Genomic DNA, 16,451 nt, shown 5'->3' with positions numbered 1-16,451 from the left:
GTTTGGCCACTGGCACCTTTTACCCTAGCCCAGGTGAGTGTCTCTGTGCAGAAGCTGCAGAACTATCACTGTTATATTGGCATGTTGTTCTCCTTGCCAGATATACATGCCATTTATCTTCCATGCCAGCCATCCATCCTGTGCTACCTTTTTCGATGACTCCCTTGACCCCAAGTATGGGGCATGCCCTTCTTCTCTTTTACCTCCTGGAGCTCACTTTTGGCAACTGCTCTGGCAGTTTAACTTCATGCTGCCTGCCGTGTTCGGATGGGTGTGAACCCTTCATTGTCTTGGCTTCAGGTAGGAGCCCATGTTCATCTTGGACTTCATTCACTTTCCAATGAAACTAATCTGGATTCGATCTGTCATTGTAAGTTTCTCAACGTTTCCCTGCAACTTAGCTATAGTGCCTTCATGTACACTGATGGCTCTAAGACCGACTGTGCTGTCAGTTGTGCCTTTGTGATTGGTACTGACTGTTTTTGGTCTGAGCTTTCAGAACACTGCTCAGTTTTTACAAAAGAGCTCTTCACCCTCTATCAGGCCACCCAGTACATCTGGTGACACAGGCTTTTTAATTGTCATATGCTGTGATTCTCCTAGTGACCTTCAGAGCCTTTATGTGCTGTGCACAGTCCATCCCTTGGTACAACATATCAACAAAAGCTTCCATTTGCTCACTGTTGAGGGAGCCACCATAACGTTCAAGGGAGCCACCGCAATGTTCATGTTGGTTCCTGGTCACTTCGATCTAACGGGAAATGAGATTGCTGATGCTGCTGTAAAGACTGCAGTCCTCCTCCTTCACCTCGGCCTGCTAGCTCTTCCATCCCTCTGGATGATCTTGTGTTGCCATATGTCGGCAGATGGTGTCACTTTGACATCACCGCTGGTGTTCTCTTCATGGGAACAAGCTCCAGGGACATCTTCAACTTTTTGTAATCCTGTCTTCCTCAGTTGCATGTAATATTACAGTATATTGATAATTTTTACTTGTGGACTGTCTGACAGCAACTGAATAAAACACAATTTTAGTGCCATACGCGTTTTGCCTTTATTTTCTGCAAGGCATCATCAGTGGCCTGGAATATGTACAGGGCTTTTACAAATGATTGAAGCGATTTCATAAATTCACTGTAGCTCCATTCATTGACATATGGTCACGACACACTACAGATGCGTAGAAAAACTCATAAAGTTTTGTTCGGCTGAAGCCGCACTTCAGGTTTCTGCCGCCAGAGCGCTCGAGAGCACAGTGAGACAAAATGGCGACAGGAGCCGAGAAAGCGTATGTCGTGCTTGAAATGCACTCACATCAGTCAGTCATAACAGTGCAACGACACTTCAGGACGAAGTTCAACAAAGATCCACCAACAACTCCATTCGGCGATGGTATGCGCAGTTTAAAGCTTCTGGATGCCTCTGTAAGGGGAAATCAATGGGTCGGCCTGCAGTGAGCAAAGAAACGGTTGAACGCGTGCGGGCAAGTTTCACACGTAGCCCGCGGAAGTCGACAAATAAAGCAAGCAGGAAGCTAAACGTACCACAGCCGACGGTTTGGAAAATCTTATGGAAAAGGCTAAAGCAGAAGCCTTACCGTTTACAATTGCTACAAGCCCTGACACCCGATGACAAAGTCAAATGCTTTGAATTTTCGGCGCGGTTGCAACAGCTCATGGAAGAGGATGCGTTCAGTGCGAAACTTGTTTTCAGTGATGAAGCAACATTTTTTCTTAATGGTGAAGTGAACAGACACAATGTGCGAATCTGGGCGGTAGAGAATCCTCACGCATTTGTGCAGCAAATTCGCAATTCACCAAAAGTTAACGTGTTTTGTGCAATCTCACGGTTTAAAGTTTACGGCCCCTTTTTCTTCTGCGAAAAAAACGTTACAGGACACGTGTATCTGGACATGCTGGAAAATTTGCTCATGCCACAACTGGAGACCGACAGCACCGACTTCCGACTTAACCCCATGCGATTTCTTTCTGTGGGGTTATGTGAAAGATTCAGTGTTTAAACCTCCACTACCAAGAAACGTGCCAGAACTGCGAGCTCGCATCAACGATGCTTTCGAACTCATTGATGGGGACATGCTGCGCCGAGTGTGGGAGGAACTTGATTATCGGCTTGATGTCTGCCGAATCACTAAAGGGGCACATATCGAACATTTGTGAATGCCTAAAAAAACTTTTTGAGTCTTTGTATGTGTATGCAAAGCATTGTGAAAATATCTCAAATAATAAAGTTATTGTAGAGCTGTGAAATTGCTTCAATCATTTGTAATAACCCTGTACATATGTTAGCTATTTAATTTACATTTTTGTCACTGTGCCTATAGGTTATAAACAGTTCTAGTGGTTGGTATTTCCTAGTAAGTAGTAATGTTTTGAACTGTACTTACAGGTTGCGTGGACAATTTCTTACATATTACGCTCCTGTTGCATTTTATGTGTTGTTCTTCTTCTTATGAATGCCAATTTGCAGTTTTTTTCCACATTTGACAGCACTGTGAACTGAACGCTTGTTTTAATGCAGTGTTTTGGTTTCTGTTGCCGACTGTCAAATGTTTTTGCCAAGGATCGAATGTTATTGCCAACCCTATGAGTGTAACTATTGAAGTATCTTGTGTACTGATATGTCTCCCTCGAGCATGTCCATGACCTGTGGATGACAGATGGAGAGACATTGTCATCTGCAGAAACATGACCGAAAGTCCAATCCTCCTGGATCAAACAGATTGCCCTAGCAACTTGCACCGCATTGAGGCGTTACTTTGCCTGTTGAATACAAATTCCACAAGTGATGCTGTCATCTGCCTACCTCATTAGAGAACCCTGGTACAATGGAACTCACTTCCCAGGGGTCAGCTGATACTGTGATGCATAACATGGCCGATAGATGGTGAATTGCTTTAGTTGTTGCCTACATTGAAAGTGAAGATCTCAAGCTATGCAATAAGACCACAGGTACCGCCTTCTTCAGTACAGCTTGAAGATACTAGATGTTGATATACAAATTCCCCAAATTCTTTTAAGCAGTATTTGTACAGGGATGGCAGAGGTAGAATTCTAAGACACCTTAACAGCAGCCTACATGGATTTTATGAACTGACACCACGAATCAGTCTGACCAACCTTTTCTGGGCTGAGAATATGCTTGGTGAGTGCACAGAGGTGCTCCAAAGTATACCACAATACAAGATAATAGAATTAAAGTAAGCAAAGTAAACAAGCCTTAGCATTCCAGTGTCAGGGACAGTGTGGATCATTCTTACAGTGAAGATGCCAGCATTCAGTTTCTGCAGAAGTTCTTAATTGTGACATTTCTAAGAAAGCCTTCCAGCTACTTTCAATCTTCAGAATATAACTCAGTGTTTAACTACCTCAGGACAATAAAATTTCCTTTTTACCAGATGTCTACATCAGGATCTGTATAGAATGTTAGAATTAATCATTAATCTGTTATCTGACAGGCACTTGCTGATGGCACTTGCCACCCTATTAGCTTCTCATTTGTGTTATATGACCTAAGACACTAATTGTGCTGTGTGTGAAGAGAGAATATTTTCAGTTCTGTCATGTTTAGTTGTAGAAACCCCATTGTACATGACACCAGTCAGATTCAAACTTCTTCCCTGTTGACACTGGAGGACAACCTTCTGCTTCCTACTTTTATGATAAGAAGTACACAATTGCACTTTTTCTCTAATCCCGTAATGTTCGAACTTATGCAAAAATGTTTCATGGTCCACACAATCAAATGCTTTCTTCAATCAACAAAAATATCTCCTTTCCTCAACCTATTGTTCACCTCTGTTAATGCGTCACACACAACAGAATAAATTGTATTTTCTGTGGGCACTCTTACCCTGAAAACAAGCTGCAAGACTGACAGCAAATTATATGGTCTGAGATGTGCCACTGCACTCCTAAACATTATTTTCTCAAAATTAAAAAAAAAATGGTAATAATGAAACTGACTGACTGTCTATATTATGTCTTTCACCCATTTTATAAAATGGTTTCACTAATTAGTATTTCAGTCTGTAAGTAATTTAATCACACTTGAAAGACAAGTTGTTCAGGTGGGTTAGTACAGCCCTACTAATTATCTGGTGCATTGATCTTCATGATCCTGCTTGAAATTTCAACACACTCACAGGAATATTTACTCTTTAATTATTTAATAATTGAGTCTACTTCATCAGCATAAAGTTTTATTGTTTGGGAAAGCAAATAAGTGTCATTAATGAATATCTTTGTAGTCAGCTCCAAGCATTCCCCGCAGGACACAAAGATATTGAGCATCTTTGGTTGGAATTTAAAGGTATTGTCCACCATGTTTAGAGATGTTTGTGCCTAGCAAAAGTATAGGGGAGGGAAAGGATCCACCTTGGTACAACAAACCTATTAGGAAGTTGTTGAGAAAGCAGAGAATTTTGCAGTCATTTTAAACATAGTCACTGCCCCACTGACAAACAGAAATTATGCAAAATGAAAGCAGTTGTCAGAAGGACAATGAGACACTTTTAATGAATTTGAAAGCAATATTTTATCTGCAGATTCTAAAAATAACCCTAAAAAATTTTGGTCGTACGTAAAATCTATGAACGCTACAAATAATTCAGTACCTTCTCTTGCTTGACAGTATGGGTAATGTAACTGATGATGATAAACAGAAGGCCGAAATTCTAAACCTAGCTTTCAAAAACTCGTTTACGATAGAGGACTGTAGCACCATTCCTCCTTTCAATTATCGAACAAACAAAAGGATGGCAGACATAGTGTTTAGTGTATCTGGGATTGTAAAACAGTTAAGATCCTTAGACGCCAGAAAGGCATCTGGGCCAGACGGCATCCCCACAAGATTTTATGTTGACTATGCTACAAATATAGCTCCATTCTTATCCGTCATCTATCAGAGATCATTGGAACGGCGGAAAGTTCCATGGGACTGGAAGAAGGCCCAGGTCATAGCAATCTATGAAAAGGGTAGAAAATCGGATGCACATAATTACCGGCCAATTTCACTGACGTCAATTTGTTTTAGAATCATGGAACATATTTTGTGTTCAGACATAATGACCTCTCTAGACTCTGAGAAGCTCATCTGCAGAAACCAGCACGGTTTTAGGAAACAGCGGTCATGTGAGACACAGCTGGCCCTCTTTGTGCATGATATGCAACAAGCTTTAGATACTGGCTCCCAGGTTGATGCCATATTTCTTGACTTTCGAAAGGCGTTCGACTCAGTTCCTCACTGTCACTTGCTACAAAAAGTTCCTGCTTACGGTCTGTCCAATGACATACGCGGTTGGATAGAAAGTTTTCTAACAGACAGGGCGCAGTATGTCATCCTGAACGGGGTAACTTCAACAGAAACAAGAGTAACTTCAGGTGTGCCCCAGGGCAGCATAATAGGTCCTCTGCTTTTTACGATTTACATAAACGATCTGGTTGATGGTATTGACCGCGGCCTTAGACTGTTTGCCAATGATGCTGTAGTCTATAGGAAAGTAGTATCACACAAAAGTTGTGAACAAATCAATGAGGGTTTGCAGAAAATAAATGCATGGTGTAATGACTGGCAGCTATCTCTCAATATTAGTAAGTGTAACCTACTGCATATAACAAGGCGAAAATCTCTATTAATGTATGAGTACAAAATAAATGATCAGTCTTTGGTAGTGGTAACATCAGTCAAGTATCTAGGTGTGACTATTTGAAATGATCTCAAATGGAATGATCAGATTGTTCCCTCTCGCGATCTGCGAGTGGAACAGAGGGGGAGAAATATGACTTTGGCGCAAATTGTGCCCTCTGCCACACACCGCTTGGTGGCTAGCGGAGTATATATGTATGATATCAATATAATGGAAGGAAACATTCCACGTGGGAAAAATTATATATAAAAACAAAGATGAGGTGACTTACCGAACAAAAGCGCTGGCAGGTCGATAGACACACAAACAAACACAAACATACACACAAAATTCAAGCTTTCGCAACAAACTGTTGCCTCATCAGGAAAGAGGGAAGGAGAGGGGAAGACGAAAGGAAGTGGGTTTTAAGGGAGAGGGTAAGGAGTCATTCCAATCCCAGGAGCGGAAAGACTTACCTTAGGGGGAAAAAAGGACAGGTATACACTCGCACACACGCACATATCCATCCACACATACAGACACATATATGTAGATGTAGATTTCTTGTAACTGCGCGTGATATTAGTGTGTTGGAGCTCCAGCTTTCAAGAGTTCTACAAATTTACTTGCACTAATAAAATTATGATCTAACTTGCCCATTATTAACAGGGAATGATTATTAAATTTGTATTTCACAATGTAATTAGATTCAAAAAGCTTGAATCAATGTAGTAGTACTGGCAATTATGAGGGAAGAAACAAAACCAATCAAAAAATAGAAGATCAACAGTAGTCCTATTAAAACTGCTTAACCAGTGCTACCTTTGAGCTGGAACAAGGGACCCATAGTCTGTATATTCACGAAAACATATACAGCTACTTGGTTCACAAGTAATCCTCAACCCTCAGTATTTTGACACACCTTGTTTTGGCATCTTATCCACTTCTAGGAAAAAGAGCTTCCTCAGTTTTGTAAAAAGGATCTCGTAAAATGCACTCATGCAATCCCAATACAAGCACTATTCATTTTATAGTATTATAAATTACCATTTGTTAATTATTTGGAAACCTTCAGATAGTGACCTACATACATTGAAATATTTTTGACATTATCATATGCTTTGAGATTTATTTATTCCTTGCTTGTGAATTCTAGCAGATAATTTTCAGCTAAGAGTATTGGGTGTGGCATACATTTTTTATATGCAGACAGGCTAAGAAAGATGCGACATCTGTGTTCTGATTGCAATTACCATTTTACATTATGTCAAGCCTTAATTACAATGAATATCAAATAGATGTACAATAAATGAAAACAAGATTACATTTTACAGACTCATAATAGATTATTACGTATTTTCTGTTACAATGCAGCATTACAAATTTAGATTAATTTTAAATACTAATTCATACTGTGTATACATTTCTCAGTGTGCTATGCTAGAAAATGATTTTTTAAAAATTTTTATTCCTTTTATTTCTGTAAGCATTAAAAAACCTTTTGCACCTGGAGCACTCGTCTATATGAGATTTCACTGTCTTGTATAGTAATTTTCCTTTCTTCTTCTTCTTCTTCTTCTTGTATGGCCATGTTTATCTTTATTAAGGAGGTGGTTATCACTTGTTCTCACATTCATCTCAGGAACTATCTGTTGGGGCTGTTAAAATTCCAAAATAAACAAAGCAACCATTTATTATCATAAAAACATGCGTGTTGAAAAAAATAATTCAAGTCCGATGACTTATTTGTGTTTATACAGGGAGGTATAAGAAAGGTCAAGCTACCCCTTTATCTTGATAACTTGGTACATTGAATTTCATTTCATACTAAAGCAATATCAACAAGGTGATCTCAGTATCTTGCAGTTTAGCAAATCATTAATTCTCTCTCTCTCTCTCTCTCTCTCTCTCTCTCTCTCTCTCTCTCTCTCGCACGCACGCACGCACACACACACACACACACACACACACACACACACACACACACACACACTTATCTTTTCTCTCCCCTCCACCCTCTTTTAGGTAGTTAGTTTACATTCACAGAGTAACAGACAAGAAAGGCCATTACTTAACTGCAAGAGGTTCATCACAAAGTACAGTTGATCAGTTTAGAGGAGATTCTGAATGTCCTAGTCAGTATACTTTTCCCATACTACCCAACTATATATGGTTCTTAAAGATGGACAATTTTTTCTGTTTAATTATCTGTTTCTACCAGCTGCACTAGGAATTGTCTCCTGAAGGTAATTTTAAGCCATTCCATCTGTGTGTGCGCGAATTAAATGAATAAATTTTTTATGTAATTAGTTTTTCTTTTTTTAGGGCTGCAAAAGCTACATATACTGTGCTTTTTGTAACAAAGCATGGGAAGACTCATGTATGAAAGACTACAAAACTCATTCAGCCCATGAAGGAGATTCTATTGAATTTCCAGGAATATATATACAGGTAGAACGTGTTTCCTCAAATATCCAGATTTATGATACTGAAGATTGTTACTAATGAAACCTACATTACAGCTTGATTTCTTGACACCAGAAGAAGAAGCAATCTTAATTAATGGCATTGATGAAATGCCATGGGATTTATCTCAGAGTGGCCGTAGAAAGCAGGTAATTTTTAGTCAGTTTTCTTTATTTTTTTGTACATTGCAAATTTCTTGCAGTCTTCCTGTTGATAGTTTTTTACCTTGTATAGTGGTATCTCATCTGCCAGTTTTAAAAATTGTATTCACAAGCCTGTGGAGTTCCAAAAAATAAATTACTTTTCAGACAACATATGTGTATGTTCAAGAATAATATGCTGGAAAATTTCTGCAGAGATGCAAGCAAACATATTTGTATGTGGAGAAAATGGGGTACACTGTTTTCTTAAGTGTTTGATGGCCTCAATTCACTTAGCCCATACTCAGCAAGGAAATAAAAATAGTCATCATTTTCCATGTATCTTTGTCTGTTTAAACACAATTACTTTCCCAACTTGTACCAGGCTGGATCTGCTTTTCTCCCTTGGTGCCTTTTCTGTCCAAGCCATTTTAATACTATATCACAGCTCCTTCTATTGTATAGATGCCTTGTCTGGCCATCTTACTCCCATGTTTCATCCAAACTGAACTCAAAGCTGTTTTGCCCCTCTTCCCGTGACCCCGCTGCTAACATCATTTAACTTACTTTCCTGACTCACTAGTTAGACAAGACCATGGATTGTCCATTTACTGACTGTGGTGGTTTCTTTCTTTCAAAGGGACCAGGCTGTTCCGTTCTCGTATTAAGAAAGAAACACATCCCTTGTATGAGACGGTAATTGTATTGCACTTCAGTTGATATTTCCTGTCTAGATCACTCAAGAGATTTTCATTTGTTACGTGCTTGGCAAAGTCATCATCAGGTGTTGCAATAAACATAAAAAGATATGCAATGAAGAACTATATTACATTAATATGGCACTATAAAATATTAATGTTCTATGCTTCCTTCTAGTGCTGCCTTGCAGCGACACCATTGGAGCAGCTGTCACTTCACCTTTTAGATGATAATATCTTTTTTGCAGTGCCTAAAAATGGCTGTCCCAAAGCATATAAAAAATACGTATCTACTATGTGTTTCAGACAGGAGATATTGATCTGTTCTTTTATACCATAGTGTGACATTACGAGAATCAGCTCGTGGAACAACAGATAGCAGTGAGTGATTTGACAGATTGCGGTGGCTAACTGAGCGGGCAAGGAATGTGTGTAGGTTGGTGGCCAATTCCGGAACTCAGGGTCTTTTCTGATGGTGGAGTGTGTGTACTTAGTAGAAAGGTGGAGATGACACAGTGATGGATAAGATGGATGATATGTAATATGACTTACATTTTCAGTGAAACTATGTTACAGGCCCTGCAAACAGATTTAAATAATAATAATAATAATAATAATAACCAGACTTAACGTCTGAGAAAGTAAAGAAATAATAATAATAATAATAATAATAATAATAATAACCCCCGTGGAGGCCCGGGAAAAGAATAGGCCTCCGGTATGTTCTGCCAGTCGTAAAAGGCGACGAAAAGAACAAACCACTAATAGGGCTAACCCCCCTTTTAGTGTGATTACTTGGTTCAGGACAGAACTAAAGAAGCCTCGGACAAGCGCCGTCATGGTCGGGGACGACGCTTGAACCCTATGCCCGCCCACAATGGTAATGACACTGCTAGCCAACTGGAAAATGATTTAAATCCAAATAGAGGTGCTTTGCAGGATATGCTTCCTGCAACCACCCTAGAAGGAAAACAAAGACAGAGGATGAGATGGTCAGATGAAGTCAATCGACACCTCATGTTCTGTTATTACCAAGCAACAAACCTAGGAACCAACACAACTGGATACAGATCACAAGTATACACAACATTTATTACCAGATACCCAGAATTAAAATTTTTAACAGAACAACGTCTAGCTGATCAGATTCGTGTAATAATAAAAAATAACAGGATACCCCAGTTAGAATTAGAAAACATCAAACAACAAGTACAACAAATACTGGAACAAAATAATGTGCAATTAGAAGAAGAAGAAAATACAGTAATTGACTCAAACATCCCAGAGCAAACAAACAAAGAACAACACGCATCAATTAAACAATCAGAGGAAAACGAAATCTTAAGACAGTCACCAACACAAGCACAAATAGAACATGAAGTGACACACATGTTAGATATAGAAGAAAAATTTCAGTTGACATATATAGAATACAAAGACACAAATACAGACATTAGACCATTCTTGCATAGACCACCAAATAGCCCACAAGTCGAAACAACAATAAAAACTATCAACACAATCATACACAACAAAATAAATGAATACACAACTATGGAAGAGTTACAATTACTGGTTTATGTAGGAGCACTCACTACACTAAATATACACACTAGGCAGAGATCAGAACCAACCAACACACAGAAGAAACCCACAAAACCAGCATGGCAACACAGGCTACAGATCAGAATAGAAAAACTGAGAAAAGATATCGGACAGCTAACACAATTTATAAGAAATGAAATATCAGACAAAAAACGAAAAAGGTTAGGTAAAATCTCACAACAAGAAGCAATAGAGCAGTTAGACGAAAAGAAGCAGAAATTACAAGCATTGGCCAAACGACTTGGAAGATACAAAAAAAGTGAAAATAGAAGGAAACAAAACCAAACATTCAACACCAACCAAAAGAAATTTTACCAAACAATAGATAACACACACATAAAAATAAACAATCCACCAAACATAACAGACATGGAACACTTCTGGAGCAGCATATGGTCAAACCCGGTACAACATAACAGGCATGCATGGTGGATACAAGCAGAAAAAGACACATACAAGATGATACCACAAATGCCTGAAGTGATAATTTTGCAACATGAAGTCACCCAAGCAATTAAGTCTACTCACAATTGGAAAGCCCCTGGAAAAGATAAAATAGCAAATTTCTGGCTAAAGAAGTTCACCTCAACACATTCACATCCAACTAAACTATTTAACAATATAATGGAAGGAAACATTCCACGTGGGAAAAATTATATATAAAAACAAAGATGAGGTGACTTACCGAACAAAAACGCTGGCAGGTCGATAGACACACAAACAAACACAAACATACACACAAAATTCAAGCTTTCGCAACAAATTGTTGCCTCATCAGGAAAGAGGGAAGGAGAGGGGAAGACGAAAGGAAGTGGGTTTTAAAGGAGAGGGTAAGGAGTCATTCCAATCCCGGGAGCGGAAAGACTTACCTTAGGGGGAAAAAAGGACAGGTATACACTCGCACACACGCACATATCCATCCACACATACAGACACAAGCCATGTTTGTGTTTGTTTGTGTGTCTATCGACCTGCCAGCGTTTTTGTTCGGTAAGTCACCTCATCTTTGTTTTTATATATAAACTATTTAACAGTTACATTGCAGACCCATACACATTCCCTGATACACTTACACATGGAATAACATATCTGAAACCTAAAGATCAAGCAGACACAGCAAACCCAGCAAAATATCGCCCCATAACATGCCTACCAACAATATACAAAATATTAACTTCAGTCATTACACAGAGATTAATGACACATACAACACAGAACAAAATTATCAATGAAGAACAAAAAGGCTGTTGCAAAGGAGCACGAGGATGTAAAGAGCAACTGATAATAGATACAGAGGTGACATATCAAGCTAAAACTAAACAAAGGTCACTACACTACGCATACATTGATTACCAAAAAGCTTTTGATAGTGTACCCCACTCATGGCTACTACAAATATTGGAAATATACAAAGTAGATCCTAAATTGATACAGTTCCTAAACATAGTAATGAAAAATTGGAAAACCACACTAAATATCCAAACAAAGTCAAATAATATCACATCACAGCCAATACAGATTAAGCGTGGAATATACCAAGGAGACTCATTAAGTCCTATGCGGTTCTGCCTTGCCCTGAACCCACTATCCAACATGCTAAATAATACAAATTATGGATACAACATTACTGGAACATACCCACACAAAATCACACATTTGCTATACATGGATGATCTAAAACTACTGGCAGCAACAAATCAACAACTCAACCAATTACTAAAGATAACAGAAGTATTCAGCAATGATATAAATATGGCTTTTGGAACAGACAAATGTAAGAAAAATAGCATAGTCAAGGGAAAACACACTAAACAAGAAGATTACATACTAGATAACCACAGCGACTGCATAGAAGCGATGGAAAAAACAGATGCCTATAAATATCTAGGATACAGACAAAAAATAGGAATAGATAATACAAATATTAAAGAAGAACTAAAAGAAAAATATAGACAAAAACTAACAAAAATACTGAAAACAGAATTGACAGCAAGAAACAAGACAAAAGCTGTAAATACTTACGCCATACCAATATTGACCTACTCATTTGGAGTAGTGAAATGGAGTAACACAGACCTAGAAGCACTCAATACACTTACACGATCACAATGCCACAAATATAGAATACATCACATACATTCAGCAACAGAAAGATTCACATTAAGCAGAAAGGAAGGAGGAAGGGGATTTATCGACATAAAAAACCTACATTATGGACAGGTAGACAATTTAAGAAAATTCTTTCTAGAACGAGCAGAAACTAGCAAAATACACAAAGCAATCACTCATATAAATACATCGGCTACACCACTACAATTTCATAACCACCTCTACAACCCTTTAGATCACATAACATCAACAGATACAAAGAAAGTAAATTGGAAAAAGAAAACACTACATGACAAGCACCCGTATCATCTAACACAGCCACACATCGATCAAGACGCATCCAACACATGGCTAAGAAAAGGCAATATATACAGTGAGACGGAAGGATTCATGATTGCAATACAGGATCAAACAATAAACACCAGATATTACAGCAAGCATATTATTAAAGATCCCAATACCACAACAGATAAATGCAGACTTTGCAAACAACAAATAGAAACAGTAGATCACATCACAAGCGGATGTACAATACTAGCAAATACAGAATACCCCAGAAGACATGACAATGTAGCAAAAATAATACATCAACAACTTGCCATACAACATAAACTAATAAAACAACACGTTCCCACATACAAGTATGCACCACAAAATGTACTGCAGAATGATGAATACAAATTATACTGGAACAGAACCATTATAACAGATAAAACAACACCACATAACAAACCTGACATCATACTCACCAATAAAAAGAAGAAATTAACACAACTAATTGAAATATCCATACCCAATACAGCAAATACACTCCTGGAAATGGAAAAAAGAACACATTGACACCGGTGTGTCAGACTCACCATACTTGCTCCGGACACTGCGAGAGGGCTGTACAAGCAATGATCACACGCACGGCACAGCGGACACACCAGGAACCGCGGTGTTGGCCGTCGAATGGCGCTAGCTGCGCAGCATTTGTGCGCCGCCGCCGTCAGTGTCAGCCAGTTTGCCGTGGCATACGGAGCTCCATCGCAGTCTTTAACACTGGTAGCATGCCGCGACAGCGTGGACGTGAACCGTATGTGCAGTTGACGGACTTTGAGCGAGGGCGTATAGTGGGCATGCGGGAGGCCAGGTGGACGTACCGCCGAATTGCTCAACACGTGGGGCGTGAGGTCTCCACAGTACATCGATGTTGTCGCCAGTGGTCGGCGGAAGGTGCACGTGCCCGTCGACCTGGGACCGGACCGCAGCGACGCACGGATGCACGCCAAGACCGTAGGATCCTACGCAGTGCCGTAGGGGACCGCACCGCCACTTCCCAGCAAATTAGGGACACTGTTGCTCCTGGGGTATCGGTGAGGACCATTCGCAACCGTCTCCATGAAGCTGGGTTACGGTCCCGCACACCGTTAGGCCGTCTTCCGCTCACGCCCCAACATCGTGCAGCCCGCCTCCAGTGGTGTCGCGACGGGCATGAATGGAGGGACGAATGGAGACGTGTCGTCTTCAGCGATGAGAGTCGCGACGTGTCGTCTTCAGCGATGAGAGTCGCTTCTGCCTTGGTGCCAATGATGGTCGTATGCGTGTTTGGCGCCGTGCAGGTGAGCGCCACAATCAGGACTGCATACGACCGAGGCACACAGGGCCAACACCCGGCATCATGGTGTGGGGAGCGATCTCCTACACTGGCCGTACACCACTGGTGATCGTCAAGGGGACACTGAATAGTGCACGGTGTATCCAAACCGTCATCGAACCCATCGTTCTACCATTCCTAGACCGGCAAGGGAACTTGCTGTTCCAACAGGACAATGCACGTCCGCATGTATCCCGTGCCACCCAACGTGCTCTAGAAGGTGTAAGTCAACTACCCTGGCCAGCAAGATCTCCGGATCTGTCCCCCATTGAGCATGTTTGGGACTGGATGAAGCGTCGTCTCACGCGGTCTGCACGTCCAGCACGAACGCTGGTCCAACTGAGGCGCCAGGTGGAAATGGCATGGCAAGCCGTTCCACAGGACCACATCCAGCATCTCTACGATCGTCTCCATGGGAGAATAGCAGCCTGCATTTCTGCGAAAGGTGGATATACACTGTACTAGTGCCGACATTGTGCATGCTCTGTTGCCTGTGTCTATGTGCCTGTGGTTCTGTCAGTGTGATCATGTGATGTATCTGACCCCAGGAATGTGTCAATAAAGTTTCCCCTTCCTGGGACAATGAATTCACGGTGTTCTTATTTCAATTTCCAGGAGTGTACACAGAAGAAAACAGGAGAAAAAATTGAAAAATACATCCAACTGGCTGAGGAAGTCAAGGACATGTGGCATCAGGATAAAGTTGACATTATACCAATTATACTATCAACTACAGGATTCATACCACACAATATCCACCAGTACATCAATACAATGCAGCTACATCCAAACTTATATATACAACTACAGAAATCCATAGTTATTGATACATGTTCAATCATCCGAAAGTTCCTAAATGCAATATAACATATACCGTACAGTTAAAGGGAAGTCACGCTTGATCAAGGTCCGCGTCACTCCATTTTTAACCGGACTTAACGCCTGAGAAAGTGAAGGAAATAATAATAATAATAATAATAATAATAATAATAATAATACAGATACCCAGAATTAAATTTTTTAACAGAACAACGACTAGCTGGTCAGATCCGTGTAATAATAAAAAATAACAGGATACCCCAGTCAGAATTAGAAAACATCAAACAAGTACAACAAATACTGGAACAAAATAATGTGCAATCAGAAGAAGAATAAAATACAGTAATGGACTCAAACATCCCAGAGCAAACAAACAAAGACCAACACGCATCAATTAAACAATCAGAGGAAAACGAAATCTTAAGACAGCCACCAGAACAAGCACAAATAGAACACGAAGTGACACACATGTTAGATATAGAAGAGAAATTTCAGCTGACATATATAGAATACAAAGACACAAATACAGACATTAGACCATTCTTGCATAGACCACCAAATAACCCACTAGTCGAAACAACAATAAAAACTATCAACACAATCATACACAACAAAATAAATGAAAACACAACTATGGAAGAGCTACAACTACTGGTTTATATAGGAGCACTCACTACACTAAATATACACACTAGGCAGAGATCAGAACCAACCAAGACACAGAAGAAACCCACAAAACCAGCATGGCAACACAGGCTACAGATCAGAATAGAAAAACTGAGAAAAGACATCGGACAGCTAACACAATTTATAAGAAATGAAATGTCAGAAAAAAAACGAAAAAGGTTAGGTAAAATCTTAGAACAAGAAGCGATAGAGCAATTAAATGAAAAGAAGCAGAAATTACAAGCATTGGCCAAACGACTTAGAAGATACAAAAAAAGTGAAAATAGAAGGAAACAAAACCAAACATTCAACACAAACCAAAAGAAATTTTACCAGGCAATAGATAACCAAACATTAAAATAGACAATCCACCAAGCATAACAGACATGGAACACTTCTGGATCAACATATGGTCAAACCCGGTACAACATGACAGGCATGCACGGTGGATACAAGCAGAAACAGACACATACAAGATGTTACAGTATATTAATAATTTTTACTTATGGACCGTCTGACAGCAACTGAATAAAACACAATTTTAGTGCCATACGCGTTTCGCCTTTATTTTCTGCAAGGCATCATCAGTGGCCTGGAATATGTACATATGTTAGCTATTTTATTTACATTTTTGTCATTGTGCCTATAGGTTATAAACAGTTCTG

The 16,451-nt window shown here is 39.7% G+C and overlaps 1 protein-coding gene across 1 annotated transcript in view; it reads left to right on the top strand.

Annotated features, from left to right (window-relative positions):
* The window catches only part of LOC126475362 (alpha-ketoglutarate-dependent dioxygenase alkB homolog 4-like), a 34,798-nt gene that overhangs the window by 6,553 nt on the left and 11,794 nt on the right, over positions 1-16,451 (top strand). The window contains exons 2-3 of the mRNA XM_050103181.1: positions 7,970-8,095; positions 8,167-8,259. Coding sequence (XP_049959138.1) covers positions 7,970-8,095; positions 8,167-8,259 — 219 coding nt within the window. The remainder of the gene's footprint in view (positions 1-7,969; positions 8,096-8,166; positions 8,260-16,451) is intronic.

The sequence above is a fragment of the Schistocerca serialis genome, chromosome 1 (assembly GCF_023864345.2).
Source record: "Schistocerca serialis cubense isolate TAMUIC-IGC-003099 chromosome 1, iqSchSeri2.2, whole genome shotgun sequence".
NCBI lineage: Eukaryota > Metazoa > Arthropoda > Insecta > Orthoptera > Acrididae > Schistocerca > Schistocerca serialis.
This window is presented reverse-complemented; position numbering and strand designations above follow the sequence as displayed.